At 51.6% G+C, this 21,106-nt stretch overlaps 1 protein-coding gene across 1 annotated transcript in view; it reads right to left on the bottom strand.

Moving 5' to 3' along the window:
• Lct (lactase) overlaps positions 1–21,106 on the bottom strand; it is a 42,672-nt gene that overhangs the window by 6,855 nt on the left and 14,711 nt on the right. Inside the window, 10 exon segments of the mRNA XM_028874955.2 lie at positions 1,124–1,233; positions 3,056–3,258; positions 4,716–4,914; positions 5,622–5,893; positions 5,896–5,911; positions 9,035–9,303; positions 12,003–13,559; positions 14,909–15,554; positions 18,391–18,711; positions 18,713–19,112. Coding sequence (XP_028730788.1) covers positions 1,124–1,233; positions 3,056–3,258; positions 4,716–4,914; positions 5,622–5,893; positions 5,896–5,911; positions 9,035–9,303; positions 12,003–13,559; positions 14,909–15,554; positions 18,391–18,711; positions 18,713–19,112 — 3,993 coding nt within the window.

The following is a 21,106-nucleotide window of genomic DNA, read 5'->3' as shown; positions in this document are numbered from 1 at the left end:
AAAGAGCCTGGTACAGGCAGCCTTGTTCTGAACATCACTTAGGTGGTGGAACACTCTTGCCCGGGCCTTTAGTCCTCATCCTTAGTAATAAAAGCAGCTGTGGAAGCCACAGAGCAGGGACGCAGGGACGCTGCTGCACGCCACTGCCCTCTGCTGGCCAAATGCTGCACGCCACTGCCCCCTGCTGGCCAAATGACGAAATGCATGTGCCCGACAGTCCCCAGGCAACAGCTTTCTGGTGATAACCAGAGGAGGTGAACTGGGAACTTGTCCTCGGAGTGAGGCAATGGGTTGCTTAGGACCAGGCACTCCGGGGACAGTTTCCATGGCTATCCTGGAGAACAACAACAACAATAGCAACTGTTTCATCAGGAGCGTTCCTGTGCCAGGCTCTGAGCCTAGTTTTGTTTTGTTTTAATTAAAAAACTTGTTTCTCAAGCTGGAGAGATGGCTTAGAGGTTAAGAGCACTGACTGCTCTTCCAGAGGTCCTGAGTTCAATTCCCAGCAACCACATGGTGGCTCACAACCATCTGTAATGAGATCTGATGCCCTCTTCTGGCCTGTAGTGATACATGCTGTATATATATGTATTGTATGTATGTATGTATGTATGTATGTATGTATATATAATAAAATCTTTAAAAAAGAAAAAAAATTGTTTCTTATACAAAAATCTGTCTTCCCCTCCTCCAGCTCTACACACCTCCCCACCTCCCTGCTCCCCCAACTTTGTTTTCTCTCTCTTTCAAAAACAAAGAGCGAGACACACACCAGTCAAACCCACCCATGGATCACTGGCTCGCTCAACTCTCAGGAAAAAGCGTCTCGAGTGAATTCACGGAGACTCCCAACTGGACAGCGCAGAGTGAGCGTCCTAATGGGGTGTCTTCTCAAACCCTCCCTCCCCTTGAGGACCTATGTGCAGAAGAGGAGGTGGGAAGACTGTGGGAGTCAGAGGTGACAGGGGACTCCAAGGATAGCGGCTTCCAGACAGACTGAGCTGAGTCTCACACACGCTCTCACACGCTATCTTCCTAGCAGAGACCCGAGCCCAGGCACGGTGCCCGCCTGGCGCTGACCCTCACACTGCCACTCACTGCCACGGACACACACAGCCTTTACCTCGATTTGCTGAGGCCCGCCGCCAGGCTCCTCTCCAGGATCCGCGTCTTCATCACCTCCGGGTAATCTCCGTTACTGAAGATGGGGTGTGCAAACCAGCCTCCCATAAACTGTGCGGAGGGGTAAATCTCTGTTGAAACTGACATGGGAGAGGCATCTCCCCCCCCCCCGCCCGTCAGGGGTCTTCATTGAACATGTGTGCTTCTTGCTGGCATCTGTCTACTATATAGACTTTGGGAGGGTAGGCGCACACCCTTGTTTGGAGACTTAGAAAATCGGGGACACTAAAGAGTTCCTCAGAATATAAGGAACTCTTGGCACCCGGAGGTAACGGCTACAGTCTGGCTCTACAGCCTCCTGTAGTCAAAGCTTCATTCCCAGGTAGCCAGGGATTGCCCGTAAACTCCCCATCCTCCCGTTTCAGTCTCCGGAGCGCTGGGATCACAGGCACGGATCACCACAACCGGCCTTATGCCGAGGACAGAGCCTCAGGCTCCGTGCACGCTGAGCCAACACCCGACCAAACGAGTCGCCTCCCCAGCCCCGTGCTAACAGTTGTTAAAACTCATCCTCAGAGGTGGCGGCGGCGGCGGCACGCGGTGTGTGCGTCTGTGGGTGGGATGTGGAGTGGGGCGGGTGCCATGGTGCACACGTGGAGGTCAGAAGACAGCTCTGGGAATCTCTTCTCTCCTCCGTCCTTTTCTTAAACATTTGTTTATTTGTATTTTATGAACACTGGTGTTTTGCCTGCGTGTGTGTCTGTGTGAGGGTGATCCCCGGAACAGGAGTTACAGACAGTGTGAGCTGCCGTGTGGTTGCTGGGAATTGATCCAGACAGTGCTCTTAACGGCTGAGCCGTCGCTCCGGCCCCCTCCTTCCTTTGTTAGGGCTGTGACCAGCAGTGTAGGGAGCAGTGCCAGGCCGGAAGGAGATCCCTGGAAACACACAGGGATGCCAGCAGAAAACACCATCCTCCGAGGCTAGAGTTCAAGTCACCAGGCTTGTAGTGGCAAGTGCCTTCACCTACCTGGCCGTCCTGCCAACCCACAGACAGTTTTTTAAGACTTAAAACTTAGTCCCAGGGCTGGAGAGATGGCTCAGTGGTTAAGAGCACTGGCTGCTCTTCCAGAGGTCCTGAGTTCAATTCCCAGCAACCACATGGCGGCTCACGACCATCTGTAATGAGATCTGGTGCCCTCTTCTGGTCTGCAGACATACATGCAGGCAGAACACTGTATACATAATAAATAAATATAAAACAAAACAAAACAAAAAAAAGAAAAAAGAAAAAACAAAACAAAACAAACAAAAAAAAAAAAACCTCAGTCCCTGGCTGGAGAGGAGGTTCAGTTTTCAAACGCACTTGCTGCTCTCCAGAGGACCCGAGTTTGGTTCCCAGTACCCTGGTCATGTTGCTCACAACCATTCCTGGATATCTGATGCCCTCTTCTGGACTCCACAGACTCCTGCATTCACAGGCACACATACACGTAATTAAAAATAAATTCGGTGGTGGCGGCGGTGGCACACACCTTTGACCCCAGTGCTCTGGAGGGAAAGGCAGGTGGATCTCTGAGTTCCAGGTCAGACTGGTCTACAAATTGAGTTCCAGCACAGCCAGGGCTACACAGAAAAACCCTGTCTCCAAAAAACAAATAGATAAAATCTTTAAAAACAAAACAAAACAAAAACCCCAGTCTCTTATAACTCGTCCCCTTTGTCACAGCAAACCTCTGAGTAAGAAACATCTAGTTCACAGATGAAAAACCGGAAGACCAGAAAAGTTAAGCATTTCCCCTCAAGCTCACAAAATCAAGTAAGAGCAAAACTGGGCTTAGATCTAAAACATTCGATTCCTGGTCTCCATCTATTTCCTTCAAACCACACTGGGGGAGAAGATAGCCAAGAAGAGAGAGCTCCCCGAGGACAGACCTGGACGTATCTCCTGGCGGCCTCCACGTCCTCCTGCTTGGAGGGGTCCCTGGGCTCGGCCCAGTCACTGCTGATGGTGATGGAGATGACGCCTCCCTGGCTGCCTCGGTATTGGTCGTTGTAGAGATGCCAAGCCTCCGCGTGAGCCTTTATTAGGTTGTGGCCAGCAGTGTAGGGAGCAGTGCCAGGCCGGAAGGAGATCCCTGGAAACACACAGGGATGTCAGCAGGAAACACCATGCTCTCTGTGCGTGGAAGGAAGGATCTGACACCTGGGAGACTGCCATTCCTACTCCAGCTCTCCCTCCTACTGGATGGCAGACCGGAAGTCGGCCTTACAGCGTCTTTCCCAGGAGAACAGGCAGCGAAGAGTGCTTGTAAGAAGGGAACAGGAGCTGGGCGGCGGTGGCGCTCGCCTTTAATCCCAGCACTCAGGAGGCAGAGCCAGGTGGATCTCTGTGAGTTCGAGGCCAGCCTGGGCTACCAAGTGAGTTCCAGGAAAAGGCGCAAAGCTACACAGAGAAACCCTGTCTCGAAAAACCAAAAAGAAAAAAAGAGAGAGAGAGAGAGAGAGAGAGAGGCACAGGATTGTCCGTGGGCAGCCGCACTCTGGCTGAGACAAGGTACGATACGATCTATGTCAACTTATGTCCCCCTCCTCTGGTGGGATGTCTACCATGATGAACACTCAGACGCTGACATCCTGGAGCTCCAGGGGCCACCATGAAGTCAGGACTGCAGGACACACCCAATGGCGACAATAACACAGGACACAAGAACTAGTGCTCGGGTCGAAATGCCAAGCAGAGCCACAGGAGGTCACTTAGCGGTGACTTGAGAAATACCTCCCCCAACCCATTTCAGGCCTGAAGTGTGTGTGTGTGTGTGTGTGTGTGTGTAGGGACACGTGCTAACATGTGTGAGTGTAGGTGGAGCCAGAGGACAGCCTAAGGTGCCATTCACAGAGAGACCGTCTACTTCTGAGACAGGGTCACTTGTGGACCTGAACTGGGCTAGACTGAGCGCCCAGTGAGGCCCAGAGAGGCCCCTGCCCCTGCCATCCCAGGGCTGAGGAAGGAAGGTGTCACCATGCCTGGTTTGTCTGTTTGTCTGTTTTGTTTTTGCACAGGTAGACTACTGAATGTATATGAAAAAAAAAAGAGAGAATATGATATAAGATAAAAGGGAGATTATGGAACTACTTAAAAGAACACTTGTTTTAAATAAGATAAGTAATGAAATTTTTTTGTCTGAGTTTATCAGATGTTACTGGACTGGACATTGTTAATATATATAATGGAGTTTTTATCTGAATCTGTCAAATGTTAATGGACTAGACATCATTAATGTAATTTTTGGCTGTATATATTGTATATACTTATTGGATAGTTTTTCTTGTATTAGTTATAAGCTTTCTTTAATTTTAGACAAAAAGAGAGGAAATGTGGTTGTATTGTGTTCCCTAAAATATTGTGTACCTTAATAAACTTATTATTAAGAGAACTCAGACCCCCACATTTGTATGGCAAGCACTTTTCCAACTGACCCCCCTCCCCAGGCCCATGGAGGTGGGGTTTCCAACACACCGCCTGGCCATGACTTCTCAACGTGCTAAGAATGTTAGGACCCAAACAGCCGACAAGGTGGCCCTGGGCCTTTACCTGGAGCAGACACCCCACTGCCATAGCCATGGGCAGCGATGACGAAGGGCTCATTCAGTGTGATCCAAAACTTCACCTTGTCCCCCAGCCTCCGGAAGAGCACATCTGCATACTCCTTAAACAGCTGCACAATTGTCTCGTTCTCCCAGCCCCCGATGTCTTGAAGGGCCTGGGGCAGGTCCCAGTGATACAAGGTCACCTGGGGGAAGCCAGAGCAGTGCTCTGTCAACCGTTTCCTCATCGACAGGAGACATGCACAGACGCTGGCCTGGAGAGGCTCAGGGAGGTCTGGACTATCTCCAAGACAGGAACGAAAACGCTCCCTTCTCTAACTCTGAACCACGTGAGTATATGGACAGTTCAAAACTCAAGCTGAAAAGCCGTTTTGGTGCCGGGATGGTGGCTCCGCCGGTGAAGGCACTTGCCACCGAACCTGAACTAGGTTCAACCTCCAGGATCCACATGGTGGAAGAGAGAGGTCCTCCTGGAAAGCTGTGTTCTGGATTTACACACACACACACACACACACACACACACACACACACACACACACCTACCTTTTGGGAGTTGGCAATAGGACTCAGTTGATTGAGTACTTGCCTAGCACGCATGAAGCCCTGGGCTCCATCCCCAGCACCAAATGCATGGCATGATGGTGCACATAGACGGGACAGAAGGTCAAGGCCAGCCAAGGACTCAAAGGCCCGCTGGGATATAGGAGACCCTGTCTCAAACATAAATCAGTAAGATCCTATCTGAGAAACAAATAAATGGATAGGAGGGGCAGGCAGCACCTTACAAATAGATGGATTAGATGAATACAATAAAAAGCCAGCTTTTGTCTGTACACTAGATGGGTCCCCCGAGTGCCCCACTCACTGCCTCGGGGACCACAGCCTCCCTCACCTGTGGAGTGATGCCCGCAGCCAGCAGGGCGTCAATGAAGCGGACGTAGTAGCTGAGGCCCGCTTCATTGATGAACCGGGTGGTTCCGTCGGGGAGGACCCTGGACCAGGAGATGGAGAAGCGGTAGTGGGACACGCCCAGGCTCTGGAGGGCCACCACGTCCTCAGCGATCTTGTGGTAACTGTCACAGGCCACATCTCCATTGTCGTTGTTCGCCACCCGCAGGGGCGTGTGGGAAAACGTGTCCCAAATGCTGAGTCCTTTGCCGTCTGCCTCCACGCGCCTTCAACCTGGAGACAAGAGGAGGCAGCCTGAGTCATGTGACCAGACGCAGGTCCTCCTCCGCATGGCACCCTGCCGCCGCCGCCGGTTACTGAAGTTGCCTGAGCACCTGGCAGCATCGCCCTGCGCTCTGTGGCTGTACTGGCTGCCCACGCCACCGTGCAGAGTGGGCATCTCTCTGTCTCTCTGTCTCTGTACGTGAGAGAGAGACAGGGACAGGGAGAGACAGAGTCTCACACAGCCGAGGCTGGCTTTGAACTCTCATGTAACAAAGGAACCAAGTGCTCTACCAACCGAGTTGCATCCCCAGTCGCATTCCAAGATGATGGATTTCATTTTAGTTTCCAATCAATGCTGGCAGTGGGGTCTGTCAGATGGTGGGTACTCACCAAAAGTCCTGAGCGAACAATTCCACGCCCCCTACCACCTCTAACTACAGCAAAGCAAACTGCAAGGGTACTGGTGTGAAAAACGTAGCTGTGGTCCAGACGCACGGCCGTTTCTGCCTTCCTCCTCCTCCTCCTGCTCCTCCTCCCTAGCTCCTGCCTGTCTGTGGTGTCCAGTGGGTAGACAGGCACCACAATTTACTTTAAAACACTCCAACGAACGTGCTGTCACACGCAAGTACAGTGCCGCAGCTGAGACGGTGTCGCATTTTAACCACGAAGCACATCCCGTCCTGGCTGGGAGAGGGGCAGAGTGGCGAGAGCCAGCAGGAGCATCGCCATAGGAACCATCCGCGCGGAGGGGGAGGAGGCTGGGACCAGAGGACCAGCTGAGGCGGTGAGAAGCCAGATTTATATACAGCGAGATTATTTATATAGAGACTTCTACTGGAGGAGGAGACACCAATACGGAGAGTGAAAGGACCAGCATTTCCCCACGGAGTCAGATTTGAACCGGATGTATGGATATGAACTCAAGGCTTTAAACACACCAAGTGTGGGACTGGGGGATGTGGCTAAGTTAGAAGAGGCCTGGCCTGGCCTGTATGAGGCCCTGGGCTCTATTCCCAGCACTACATACACTGGGGGTGTTAGTGCATGCCAGTAATCCCAATACTTGGAAGGCAGAGGCAGGAGGATCAGGAGTTCAAGGTCATCCTTGGCTACAGAGTGAGTTTGAAGCCAGCCTGGTGTACATAAGACCCTGTCGTGTATATAATCAATAAACGCAAAGTGGGGTGGCTGGAAGAGTAAATTTACACAACTGTATGTGGGGGTACATCCATGTGTTTTTCAGTTCTGACTACTGAGAGGACCCACAAGTTATGATACTCCAGGGGCAGTGAGGGTACCAGTATCCAGACAGTTTGCTGCTGTGAAAAACAGCTGGGCATCCTAGACAAAGGGCTGCTTAACAACTGGAGAGGAAAAGGTACAGGTGAGCCCACTGTGCCAGAAGGGATTAAGGAAGCCGGGCTGGGGTGCGGCTTCACCAGTGGAGGCCTGGCCAGCATGCCCGGACCCACGGGCCGTTCCATGCCAGCACCGCACGAACCAGGCCTGGCTCTGGGCACCCATAAGCCCGGCCTTTGAGGAGATGGAAGCAGCGCGTTCGAACGGTCAAGACCCCAAGAATTCTGGGGTGCTCAGCAAACTCAAGGCCAGCCTGACCTAGATGAGACCCTGTCTCAAAACAAAAACCACTGGATAAAGAGGAGGAAAAGAAGAAGAAGGAAAGAGAGAGAGAGAGAAGGAGGAAGAGAGGGAGGGAGTTCTTTAAAAAGAACATGCTGATCAGACCCAAGCTGAGAAATTCTGCTACAGAGGACTGATGTTGTTTGCCTGAAACACACAGGACGAAGCCTCTGGGGGCTTGACATTGGCCCCTACCGAGTGTAAGGTCGGCCAGAGCACCTAACAGGACAGGGACCTGGGGTTCCTTGAGCTGAACAGAGAATGAATGAACAGGTAGTTGATGTTTCCTACTAAACGTCAGTCTGGTGGAAGTGTGGCGGACTTTATCACATGGTGGGGTGGGCCACTGGAGACCGGCCATCTCCAGCCGTAGACTATCTATAGCCGTAACTATCTAGAGAAAGCCCAAGTAAACTAGTTCTTCTATGCGTTGCCTAGGTCATGGTATTTTATCACAGGAACAAAAAATAGAAGACAAGGACAGGGACCCTGTGAACCCCGCATCAGACAAGTTGTCTATTGCTTTTTCTCTGTGGTACTGGAGATCAAACCCAGAGCTCCATGCCTGGCAAGGGTCAGCATGCCGGCGCTGACCACATCCCGTGCCCATTCACTGTTCTCTCTCAACTCCTGAGGAAAGGTAATAGTATCCTATGGTCTGTATTCACCTCCTTTGTCACGAACACAGGAGGCGTCCGATGTCCGAGCATCAGAAAAACCCAGACTGAGTTCGGAGCCCACTTAGGCCAGCTGCCTGTGCAGACGAGCTGGGCGAGAGGAGGCGGCCTCCAGGGAGATGACGGGCTTGCGGCCTCTCCCTGGACGTTCTGTCTGTCATGGCTCTACCTGCCCCATCTGGCCCTTCAGATGCTCATCTCAGCCCTTGACAGGATCTACAGACACCTAGGAAACAACTGTCTGGCCAATCTACAAAGAAGTTTCTAGACCGAATTAACCAAAGGAGGAAAATCACCCTGGATGTGGGCAGTTACCGTTCAGTGGCTGGAGTCTCGGACTGAATAAAACTGAGAGAGTGAGCTGAGCACCAGCATCCATCCATCCTCTCTGCTTCCTGAGGATGGGATGTGACCCCTGCTGTCAGGACTTCCCCCCATACAGTCTCATGACAGTATCACGAGAGACGGCATCCTAAACTGTGAACCTAAATTTCAACCCTTTTCTCCTTCAGTTTCTTTGTCTGGTATTTTATCAGAGCAACAAGACAAGTAAGAAGCCAGCCCCCACCCAAATGAATTTGGCGGTGGGAAGTACTTGGTACACACACACACATTCACACAGACACACATAGAGACACACACACACACACACACACACACACACACACACACACACACACGCACACACACACGGGTCTGCACAGGTCCTCTGGAGGCTCTGGCTTGTGTGTGTGCCTGCCTCCCCGGCACTGTGCAGAAGCTTGGAGCCCCACAGCAATGAAGGAGAGTGAGCTCAGGGCGCCAAACTCCTCACCTGATACGCCGCAGAAGCCGCACTCCAGATGAAGCCCTTGGGGAACTCTCCGTACAGGAACTCGTCCTCCTTGGCCAGGGGCATGCCGTTGTTGGCGATGATGTCTGTGTAGTTTCTGGCGGAGGCTCTTGCTGTTCGAGGTCTGTCCGCGTGGTCAAAGTCGACATGATACAATCCAAACTTGACTGTGTAGCCCGACAGCCACTCAAAGTTGTCCATCAGGGACCAGGCAGAATACCCTCGAAGGTCCACACCATCCAGCCTGTAGGCTAGGTTATGCCAAAGAGAGCAGAAGAAAGCGTTAGGCAATAGGCAGGAGCCCCGAGAAGGCCAGCCATGTGCGGGCACTGGCTTCCAGGCTATGTCCCTCAACCAGGGAAGTGTACAGTCAGATGACTCCTGAGAGAGGACAGGCCACCTCCTCACTCTCACTTTTTGCTTTTTGTTTGTTTTGTTTTTGTGTCTGAAAAGTTTTTGCACCCGACAGGCCTCTCTGCCGATGCAGCAATCCAAATCAGACCAAATCAGACCAAATCAGACCAAATCAGACCAAATCAGACCAAATCAGACCAAATCAGACCGAGTGAGGAAAAGCCCAGGTCTAATGGTGAAAATGCTCCTGGATGATTTTCCTGGCCTCTCAGAGAGGAGATGGGGAAGAGGGACAAAAAGACATGTCTGCTTTGGGGGGTGCAGTTTAAATACCCTGTGGGAGTGGTCTTGAGCATCTCTGGGGGAGGAGCCGTGTTTGGCGGGCTTTCTGAGATGAGGCAGTTTGGGAAGAGAGAGTTGGGGGAGGGGGCTGAGGTGGAGCTTCCACCAGAACTGTGTTTTTTTTTTCTTTTTTCTTTCTTTTTCTTTTTTTTTTTTTTTTTTTTTTTGGTTTTTCAAGACAGGGTTTCTCTGTGTAGCTTTGCGCCTGTCCTGGAACTCACTCTGTAGCCCAGGCTGGACTCGAACTCACAGAGATCTGCCTGGCTCTGCCTCCCGAGTGCTGGGATTAAAGGTGTGCACCAACACCTCTCAGCAAAGGATAGATGTGTTTCTTAAACCTGCATTCTCAAGTTGGTGTTGAAATATTTTGCTTTCTTTCTGGGATGACTTCAAATAAGTGTATGACTCTCTGGGTATTGGCCAAGATAGGCTGTTGGGGTGTAAAATTGAAAGACAGTGCCTTGGGCTGGAGAGATGGCTCAGCGGTTAAGAGCACTGACTGTTCTTCCAGAGGTCCTGAGTTCAATTCCCAGCAACCACATGGTGGCTCACAACCATCTGTAATGAGATCTGGTGCCCTCTTCTGGACTGCAGTCACATATGCTGTATACATAATAAATAAATAAATCTTAAAAAAAAAAAAAGAAAGAAAAAGAAACGAAAGACAGTGCCTTATAGTCAAGAAGTTCATTGTCCAGTAGCAGAACGTGCACAGAAGAACCGTGAGACTTTTGTGACGCCACAGTGGAAGTGTCTTGACAGCAGACAGGACTGACTGCAGCTGGGACAGAGGCACATGTGACCTGGAACGAATTCTCGGAGGACTGCTCCAGACTGGATTGTGAAGGTCAAATATGCATTTACTAACTTTTTGCTAGCCTCCATGACCCTACAGCAAGTGAGGTAAAAGGATAGGCCTCTCAAATTCAAGAGCCTCGGCCCTGTTTAGACACTAAGCACACCAGTGTGAATTTATTGATGTCATTTCAAATGTTTTGAGACAGGATCTCATGTAGCCCAGGCTGGCCTTGAACTCACTATAGTCAAAGATAAACTTGGGTTTCTTCTGTTCCTTCTACCCGGGCTGCACCAGTGGTGGGAATGCGGGTGTGCACACCATGCCCTCCCTCTCTGGGGCTGGGATTGGAGACCGGGGCTTTGTGTTCTAGGCAAGCAATTCGAGAACTGAGCCACAAACCCAGCTCTTCAAGTGCGAACTTACATTTTTTATTTGTTATTTATCTGTGTGAGTGTGTGTGTGAGTGTGTGTGTGTGTGTGTGTGTGTGTGTGTGTGTGTGTGTGTGTGTGTGTGTGTAGGCCAGAACACAACCTCAGAAAACCCACTTTTCTTTTCCAGAACTGCTCATGTGACCTGGAGCTCACCAAGTGGTCTGGGCTGGCTGGCCAGTGATCCCCAAGAACACACCCCTTTCTGCTTCCTCAGCACAGAGATTACAAACACATCCTGCTGGCTCCTTTTCTGGTCCCCAGGCTTGCAAGGCAAACACTTTGCTAACTGAGCCCTGCCCATGCCCAAAAGAGTGACTTTCAAAGCACCTGTCAAAGCATGGGGCACATGACTGCTGTGGGATGTTCTGTATGTCCTGTGGGAGCCTGTTCTTGGGTTCCCTGTGACTTTACCCAGCAGGTCCGCATAGAGGATGATCAGGACCACGGGCCTGAGTGCAGGTGTCTGAGATGGTCTGCACTTGGCTGTGCTGGGGGATGGTCTGTATGTCAAGTTGCTCTGATTGGTCAATAAATAAAATACTGATTGGCCCGTGGCTAGGCAGGAAGTATAGGCGGGACTAACAGAGAGGAGAAATAAAAGAACAGGAAGGCAGAAGGAGTCACTGCCAGCCACCACCCTGACAAGCAGCATGAAAAGATGTGGGTAAGCCATGAGCCACATGGCAAGGTATAGATTTGTGGAAATGGATTAATTTAAGCTATAAGAACAGTTAGCAAGAAGCCTGCCACGGCCATACAGTTTGTAAGCAATATAAATCTCTGTGTTTACTTGGTTGGGTCTGAGCAGCTGTGGGACTGGCAGGTGACAAAGATTTGTCCTGACTGTGGGCAAAGCAGAAAAACTCTAGCTACACATGATAGACGGAGGACAGGAGACTGGACACATGACGGATGGAGGACAGGGAGACTGGACACATGACGGGCAGAGGACAGGAGACTGGACACATGACGCACGGAGGACAGGAGCCTGGGAGGTTTAGCGAGAGGCTGAGTCTCATGCACCTTTCAGAGCCTCGTTGATATAGGTTTTGTGGTAGAATATCCTTGCTGTGTCGTCCAGCGTGGGGCTCTCCAGCCCCTGTCCATTCTCAGTGATGTAAATGGGAATGTCGCCATACTCTTCCTTGATCCAGTTCAGCAGCCTCCGCATCCCCCAGGGCACGGCCGCGTGCACTGCCGTGGAGACGGACGAAGAGGTCATGTCGCTGACCGTCAGCTCCCGGTCATCGTCATAGCTGGGTGGGTTCAGTCTAGGGGTGTTATGCTGCACATACACGGACGAGTAGGTGTTGAGGCAAAAGACGTCAGCGGTACCCCTGATGTAGCCCTTCTCCTCCTCTGTGAAGATGGGCAGGCGGGACTCGGGCAGGCGCTGCAGTTCACTCCTGTTCCCCACATTCCATTTCATGACATCTGGGTAGTCCCCATTCCTAAAAATGGGGTGGGCAAACCAGCCCAGGGAAAACTGCAACATCCGGTCGGCAGCTTCCACATCTCTTTGGAGCCCTGGGTCCTTGGGTTCCACCCAGTGAGTGTCGAGGCTCAGGGAAACGACCCCCTTCTGCTGCTGCCTGTATTTCTCGTCGTAAGTATGGTAGGCTCTGGCGTGAGCCTTGATGATGACGTGGCTGACCCTGTAAGGTGCCCAGCCCGGGTCCTGCACGTTTGGGGGAAATACCCCTGAACTGTAGCTCAACAGCACCATAGACAACGGCTCATTAAAGGTCACCCAGAACTTGACTCTGTCACCAAAGGTCTTAAAACAGAAGTCAGCATAGCTGTTGAACAAGTCAACCAAAGAGGGGTTCTCCCAACCTCCAATATCCTGGAGGGCCTGGGGCAGGTCCCAGTGAAACAGCGTCACCATGGGGAAGATGTTGCTCCCCACCAGGCCGTCAATCAGCCTGTTGTAATAATCCACACCGTGATTGTTGATGGAAGTGTTCCTTCCTGTGGGGAAAATCCGAGACCAGGAGATGGAGAACCGATAGGCCTTGACCTTGAGGGTGCGAAGAATATTCAGGTCGGCATCCAGCTGGTGATAGCTGTCACAGGCTACGTCTCCGGTGGCATTGTCTTTCACACTGTTCCCCGGGGTGTGAGTGAAATTGTCCCAGATGCTGGGGCCTTTGCCATCAGCGTCCCAGCCTCCTTCGATCTGATAGGCCGAAGAGGACACACCCCACAGGAAGTCATCCCGGAATGTGCCATGATAGAACAAATCCCTTTCAAACTTGGGCTGACTGGAGAACTTCTCCCACACTATTTTAGCCTTGGAGGGCACCTCAGATGGGAAGTTGAAGAGGGTTGGGGCTCTGGAGGCAAGGTCTGCTTTCGGAGGCAGGGGGCTGCTTCTTGCTTTCCCGGCGGGGAAACCGTTCTTTTCTATGATGCTGGTGAAGAAGTAGGCAGATTTCCTGGCAGTCCTTGGCCTGCTGCTGTCGTTAAAGTTGACATGGTACAGGCCGAACCTCTGGCTGTAACCTGAGGGTCCTTCGAAGCCATCAATGAGGGAACGAACAATGTATGAACGGACGTCCACCAAATCCTCCTTGACAGCTATAAAGAGAAAACAAAAGTTAGGCATGTGCAAATGTGCGTGCGTGCGCGCGTGCATGTGCGTGCATGTGTGAATGCATGTGAAAACCAGAAGACAATCTCAGCTGTTGTTCCTCAGCATGCCACCCTCCTTGGGTTTTTTTTTTAACTTAAAAATTATTTTTATGTGTACGGGTGTTTTGCCTGCATGTACGTCTGTCACCACATGTGTGCAGTGCCTACAGAGGTCTGAAGAGGCCATCAGGTCCCTGGGACTAGAGTTCCACTCCTGATCCCACTGCCTCCGCCTCCTGAGTGCTGGTGTGAGCGGCATACACTCCCCGGTTTACACAGCGCTCCGGATGGACCCCACTGCTGCCAGCATGCTAGGAGAGCACTCTTCCTCCTGAGTTACATCCCCTGACCTAGTCAATTATTATTATTATTTTTAAAGATTTATTTATTTATTATGTATACTGCAGGCCAGAAGAGGGCATCAGATCCCATTATAGATGGTTGTGAGCCACCATGTGGTTGCTCGGAATTGAACTCAGGACCTCTGGAAGAACAGCCAGTGCTCTTAACCACTGAGCCATCTCTGAAGCCCCCTATTTAATTTTTTTTGAGACAGGCTCTCACTAAGTATTCCAGGATCACTTTGAACTCTCAATCCTCCTGCCTCTGATTCCAAGTGCTGGGGATAAAGGGATGCACCACCACACCTAGCAACAAGTGTCCCTGGATCACATGAAGATGGAGGCATAGGCTGGAGAAGATATGGATGCAAGGCCATTAATCACATCTTCTCAGATGGCCGATTCTCTGAGCCGATTCTCATCGGCTTCTGAGTGACAGGTGTTGTGAACTCATTCTAGGTGAGCGACCTACGTGCTGAAAACCACTTGCCATCCTTTCCACTTGGATAAGAAGGTGCGTGGGTCAGACTGAGCGTGTATGTGTGGCTCAGCTACAGAAAAGGGAAGCAGAGTGCAGACTGGACGGCCAGCTGAGGAGGGCGGAGCTCAAAGGGCTGGTGCCCTGAGGGGAGTCAGCGGACTGGGGTCCTAGCCTGTGTCAGCCCATCTGCACCCCACTAGGGACTGAGGGCCTCTTTCAGGAGGGATGACATTTATTCGGTACGGTGTCCTCACTGTCTTACACAGTCCCTGGTTCCTCGTGCTCTCAATAAACACTGGTTAACCAAGTGCGTTAGACTCCTGGACCGGAGAGGCTGGTGCAATGGCTCAGTAAAGAAAGGCTCTTGGTGAGCAAGCCTGATGACCTGAGATCAGTCTCTGCCCTGTCTCATTAAACAGAACTCTGAAGCCTCAGGGGAAGAGCCGGCCCCTCGGGATCAGCAGCCTTCTTACCCTTGAGCACCTCGTTGATGTACAGGTTGAAGTAGTTCACCCTCACAGAGTCGTCAAGGAGATCGGCTCCTTCCCCGAACGGCATGCCATTCCCAGCCACGAAGATTGGAACTCTTCCTTTCGTGTACTCCATGGAAGCAAACTGCAGCAGCCTCCTTATGCCCCAGGGCACCACCCGCATCCAGGGAGATGCAGTCTGGGGCCACGTGGGGTCCACGTGCTGGGAGAATCCTCCGATGTTATCGTAGCTGGGGATGCAGGTCTGCCGCCCAGCCTTGCTGACCAGGCGGGACGTGTAATGAGACAGACCAAGGAAGTCCGCCGAGCCTTTCAGGAGCTGCTTCTCCGCTGCAGTGAATTCCGGGAGGTGGGCCACAGGACCACCACACTGCTGGTTTATCTGCCGGATCTGGGTCCGAAGGACAGTGGGGTAGTCCCCATCCACAAAGATGGGGTGTGCAAACCAGCCCAGCATGAAGTGCAGGAAGCGCTCAGCGGCAGCAAGGTCCTGGGGACTCTGCCCATCCAGGGGCTCTGCCCAGTCTGAATTGAGCACAATGCCCACGCGCCCCTGCTGCTGTTGGCGATAGTGAAGGTCGTAGTGATGCCAAGTTCTGGCGTGCGCCTTGAGGATCAGGTGAGCCACCTTGGGAGGGAAAAGGGAGGAAGGTAATGTCAACAGCGGCACTAGTTACTGCCGAAGTCAACAGAATCAGCATTGGGGCTGGATGGGGCTGCAATGGTAGACAGCCGCCTATTCACAAAACCCCGGGCTCCAACTCCTGCACTACACGACCCTGGCATGGTGGTGCAAGCTGAAATCACAGGAATCGGACGTTCATCGTTGTCTGCAAAGCAAGTTCTAGGCCATCCTGGACTACAGAGGTCCTCTTTCAAACAAAGGAAAGAGCCGTCACAGCTGTAGCACTGATCAATCAGTGAGGAGGAAACCAGGATCACTAAACCAAGGCCAATTGTGAAAACGCCACAAAAGCAAACATGTAAGAAAACCCAGCTGGGCGGTGGTGGCACACACCTTTAATCCCAGCCCTGGGGAGGCACAGGCAGGCAGATCTCTGATTTGAGGCCAGCCTGATCTATGGAGCAAGTTACAGACAGCAAGGGCTATGTAGAGAGACCCACTTCACAAATAATTAATTAATTAATTAATTAAACATTTAATCCCAGCACTCGGGAGGCAGAACCAGGTGGATCTCTGAGTTGGAGGCCAGCCCTGGCCTACAGAGCAAGATCCAGGACAGGCACCAAAACAGCACAGAGAAACTCTATCTTGAAAAACAAAATAACAAAACAACAACAAAAAAATTTAACTGAGCAGTGGTGGTGTGCGCCTTTAATCCCAGCACTTGGGAGGCAGAGGCAGGTGGATCTCTGTGAGTTCAAGGCCAGCCTGGTCTACAAAGTGAGTTCTAGGACAGGCTCCAAAAGCTACACAGAGAAACCCTGTCTCAAAAAACAAAAACAAAACACACACACACACACACACACACACACACACACACACACACACACACACAAAAGAAGAAGAAGAAGACCCAATACTGGAAAGAAACCTAGTAGTAACAAGAATCTTACCTGTGTACCTTTTTGTGGGCTGAATTGTGTCCCTCTAAATGTACATGTGAAGCCCTGAGCCTCAGTGTGGTAGTGTTTGGAGGGGTCCCTGGGAGGTAACGGGTAGGACAGGATGGGGCTGGTGTCCTTATAAAGGGAGTTCTGTCTGCCCCCTTCCATGTTCTCCCCACCCCGGAGGACATGACAAGAAGGCTGCCTACAGACAGGAACAGACCCACTGGAAACTGAGCAGGTCAGTGCCTTGATCTTAAACTTCTCAGGCACCGGGACTGTGAGGAAACTGTTAAGGCCCCAGCTTATGGTGTCTTGTCCTGGCAGCCATAAGACAAGGTATTACACCACGAAGCAACACAGAGCAGAAACTGGAAGAAGAGGGGTGTGGTTCGGGTGCAAAGCACTTGTCTAGCTGCTCTTGAGGTCCAGGACATAGAGAAAAGGGGGTCATGGGAAGCTGTGGTTCCTTTCACCCACAGAACCACAGAGGAAAAGAAGAGGGAAAAAAAAATAATTCAGTGACAAGTAACATTGTCAACGTAACAGAATCTGGAGTCATCTAGCAGACAAACCGGGCATGTCTACAAGGCAGGTGCTGAGGAAGTTTCTAGATCGGATTAATGGAGGTGGGAAGACCCACTCTAAAGGTGGGTGGCACCGTTCCATGGCTGGGGTCCTGGACTGAATAAAAGGGGGAAATCGAACTGAGCCCCAGCATCCATCCATCCATCTCTCTGCTTCCTGACAGTGGATGCCGTGTGACCGGCTGCCTCGCGCTCCTGCCGCCATGCCTTCCCCGCTATGCTGGGCCGGACCTTAGAACTGAGAGCCCAGAGGAACCCTGCCTGCCCTAAGTGTTCTGTTGTTGTGTGTTTGTTTGTTTGTTTGTTTGTTTTGCAAGACAGGGTTTCTCTCTGTAGCTCTGGCTGCCCTGGAACTCGCTCTGTAGACCAGGCTGGTCTTGAACTCAGAGATGCACCTGCCTCTACCTCTCCAGTGTTGGGATTAAAGATGTGTGCCACCACCACCACCCAGCCTGTAAGTGCTTTTGACAGGTCTGTTGTTATAGCAGTCAGAAAAGTGACAACTACAGAAGTGGAGGAGAAAAGCAAGACTTTCTCAGTCCGGTCTCTGTAATGTATCTCAGGAGCCACTATAAACACTCAGGAAATTCTCAACCATAAGAAAAGCTTACAAAAGCCAGGTATGGTGGCTCGGCCTGTCTCCCCCACCCCCCACCCCCGGTCTGTCTTTTAGAGGCTGAGGCAGGAGGATTTCTGTGAGCTGAAGACTGAAAACTTGGAATTTCATGTTAGCTTGAGCTACAAACTGAGACCTAGCTGGAAAACACCAAAGCAAATAAAAACAAAAGCTTAAAAGCTGTGACTACAGATAAGTTATACACATAGAATTGCTAGCTAGAATGCAAGGGCCCTGGTCTTCCCCCCATAAAAGCAGGCATGGCGGCCCATGTCCATCATCGCAGCAGCAGGAGGCGGGGATTGAATCCAGGGCTATGTGCACACTAGGCAAGAGCCCCACAATGAGGATACCCCTCCAAGCCTGGAACTCGTCTTTGGAGTTAAGAAGACTTGACCAGGGCCGAGGGTGCGGCTCAGTTGGCAGAGTGCTTAGCCCTAGGTCTAATTCTCTTCACTGTTTACAGGTCAGACCTGGCGGTGGATGCCTGTGACCCCAGCTCTCAGGAATCTAAGTAAGAGCTCAGGAGCTCAAGGTCATCCTCAGCTACATGATGAGTGCAGCATCAGCCTGGGTGTACAAGACAATAGTAACAAAATGTACCCATCCTTCCCTCTCTGGCTTCCTTTCCAGGGCAGAGACAGCCAAAGTATTTTCTAATTGGCAGGAGTTGCAGGGATGGGGGGAAGTACCTTAAAAGAAGCCACTCCTGGGTCAGAGATGGCTGGTGCGTGCTGCCCAGTGCCATAGCCTGCGTAGCTTATCACCCACGGCTCGTGGAAGGTCACCCACAGCTTTACACGGTCCCCGAAAGTGGAGAAGCAGAAGGCTGCGTAGTCCAGGAAGGCGTCCACCACACTCTCGTTCTGCCACCCGCCTTGATCCTGCAGGGCCTGAGGCAGGTCCCAGTGGAACAGTGTCACCATGGGCTCGATGTGCGAGTCCAGCAGGCTGTCGATCAGTCTGTTGTAGTAGGCCACGCCCTGGAGGTTGGGGCTGCTCTTCCACCCCGTGAGAGAACAGCCGGGACCAGGAGATGGAGAATTTGTACACCCCAACCCTGAGGCCTCGGAGCAGGGCGACATCAGAGACCGGTTTGTGGTAGCTGTCACTGGCCACCTTTGCCGTCGCTTGGCCCTCGGCAGCATTCAGGTTACTGTAGTGGTCCCAGATGCTCGGGCCTCTGTTGCCTTCAGCCCATCCTCCTTCCACGTTAAAGGCTCCGGTAGATACGCCCCAGAGGAACCCTTCTGGAAACACATCCTGCAGGAAGGCATCCCTTTCCTCCCTAGACTGGTTGGCAAAGGCTGCCCAGACTCTCTGGTAGGCTGATGCAAGGGGAGAGGGCACAACTGTTCTCTCCTGCTGCTGCTCAGTCGGAAAGGCCGGGCTGTCAGTCAGAGAGCAAGACGGGCTGTGGGGTGGAAGGGACATAAGGGGACGTAATTAATGACTGAGTTACAAACGCCCCACAGGGTCAGGCGTGGTGGCGCACACCCTTAATCTCAGCACCCAGGAGGCAGAGGCCGGCAGATCTCTGTGAATGTGAGGCCAGCCTGGTCTACAGAGTGAGTTCCAGGCCAGCCATGGTTACACAGGGAAACCTTAAGAAGAAGAAAGGAGGAGAAAAAAGGAAGGAAGGGAAGGAGGGAGGGAGGGGCAGAATGAGGAAGAGAAGAACCAGGAGGAGGAGGGCCACCTCTGGGGTGACAAGCATGTACCACCATTCTTGGCTTTTTATACTTGTTCTGTGGGTGCTCAGGCCCCTGTGCTGACAGAGAAGGCTCTTTGCAGACTGCATGACCTCTCCAGCCCGAACTGCTCTTGTAACTTTTTAAAGCAAGGACTCTTTGGAGCATTGCTCCGCTCTACACTGGCTTCCTGATGGTGCTGTGCTTCGGGGGAGGTGTTCCACATCTCACACTGAAGACCTGTGGTCGGGAACTTACTTCAGGGAGCTCCCGTGGGCTGCTCAGATCTACATCTGAACTGCTTTCTCTTCTTCCTTCCCTCTAAAAACATCATTATATTTATTTCCTTTTTAAGTTTCACTATTTGTGTGGTGGTTGTTGTATATGGACAACTTCATGGAGTCCCTTGTCTTCCTCTGCCTTGACATGGGACCTGGGGATGGAAGTAGGGTCACCAGGCTTGCATGGTGAGCTGTTCAGTTTTTTTGTCATCTCACACACCAAGCTAGGGTCATCTGAGAAGAGGAAACCTTGACTGAGAAAACGCTTAGGTCAGACTGGCCTGTACACAAGTCTGTAGGCATTTTCTTGACTTAATGATGGAGGCAGGGGAGCCCCGCCCACTGTGGGTAGTATGACCCCTGGGCCTGAGTTGTACAAGAAAGCAGGCTGGAGCTGGAGAGGTAAGATGGCTCAGAGGTTGAGAACACTGGCTGCTTTCCCAGAGGTCCTGAGTTCAATTCCCAGCAACCACATGGTGGCTCATCGAAGTCTACATCTGTAGTTCCAAGGAATACAGTGTGCATACATGCAGACAAAACACCCAAATGTATAAAATAAATTAGTAAAATAATAAACCTTTAACAAAGAAAGAGGGCTAAACAAGCCAGGAAAAGCAAACAAGCAAGCAGCATTCCCCACGGCCTCTGCTTCAACTCCTGCCTTGAGTTCCTGCCCTGACTCCCTCCATGATGGACTGTGACCCGCAAGATGAAATCAGCTCTTTCCTCCCTGAGTTGGTTCGGTCAGTGTTTTATCACAGCAACAGAGACAACTAGAACACAAGGCAGATGTCTTCACACTCGGAGTCAACAGCCACCCAGCCATCTTACCTATTTATTTATCTAGGGACTCTGTGTGTGGGGGTGTGCACATGACGTGTGTGTGTGTGTGTGTGTGTGTGTGTGTGTGTGTGTGTGTGTGTAGGTAGGAAGACAATTTGTGGGTGTCAGTTGTCTCCTTCCAACATGTGAGCCTGAGGGACTGGACTCAGGTCATCAGGCTTGGCTGCAGGTGCCTTTACCTACTGAACCATCTAGCTGGCCCAAGAACTAGCTTTCTCTGCCACATATAGACAGTATCTTAAATCTCTGCTAAATATGTAGACCTAGGAGAATGTGACAGTGAGGAAGCCAGACTGTGTTGGACCCGGGTACATCTCAATGAGGAACTGCTTCTCCAGCCTTCCCTCCGAGCCTCCATCTCTCAGCTGTTAAACGACTAGAACCTGTTTGCTGCTCCAAGAGGCAAAGACAGGCCTGAGAGAGGGAGGGCTCAGCAGTTAAGACTGTTTATTGCTGCTGCAGAAGGCCTGGGTTTAGTTCCCAGCACTCACATGAGACATCAGGTTCCATGGGAACTGACAAGCTATTCTGATCTCTGCGGGTTTACTTAGGCAGGTGGTGCACATACATACACACTCAGGCTTTCATATGCA

This window comes from Peromyscus leucopus, chromosome 15 (assembly GCF_004664715.2).
Source record: "Peromyscus leucopus breed LL Stock chromosome 15, UCI_PerLeu_2.1, whole genome shotgun sequence".
Lineage (NCBI taxonomy): Eukaryota > Metazoa > Chordata > Mammalia > Rodentia > Cricetidae > Peromyscus > Peromyscus leucopus.
This window is presented reverse-complemented; position numbering and strand designations above follow the sequence as displayed.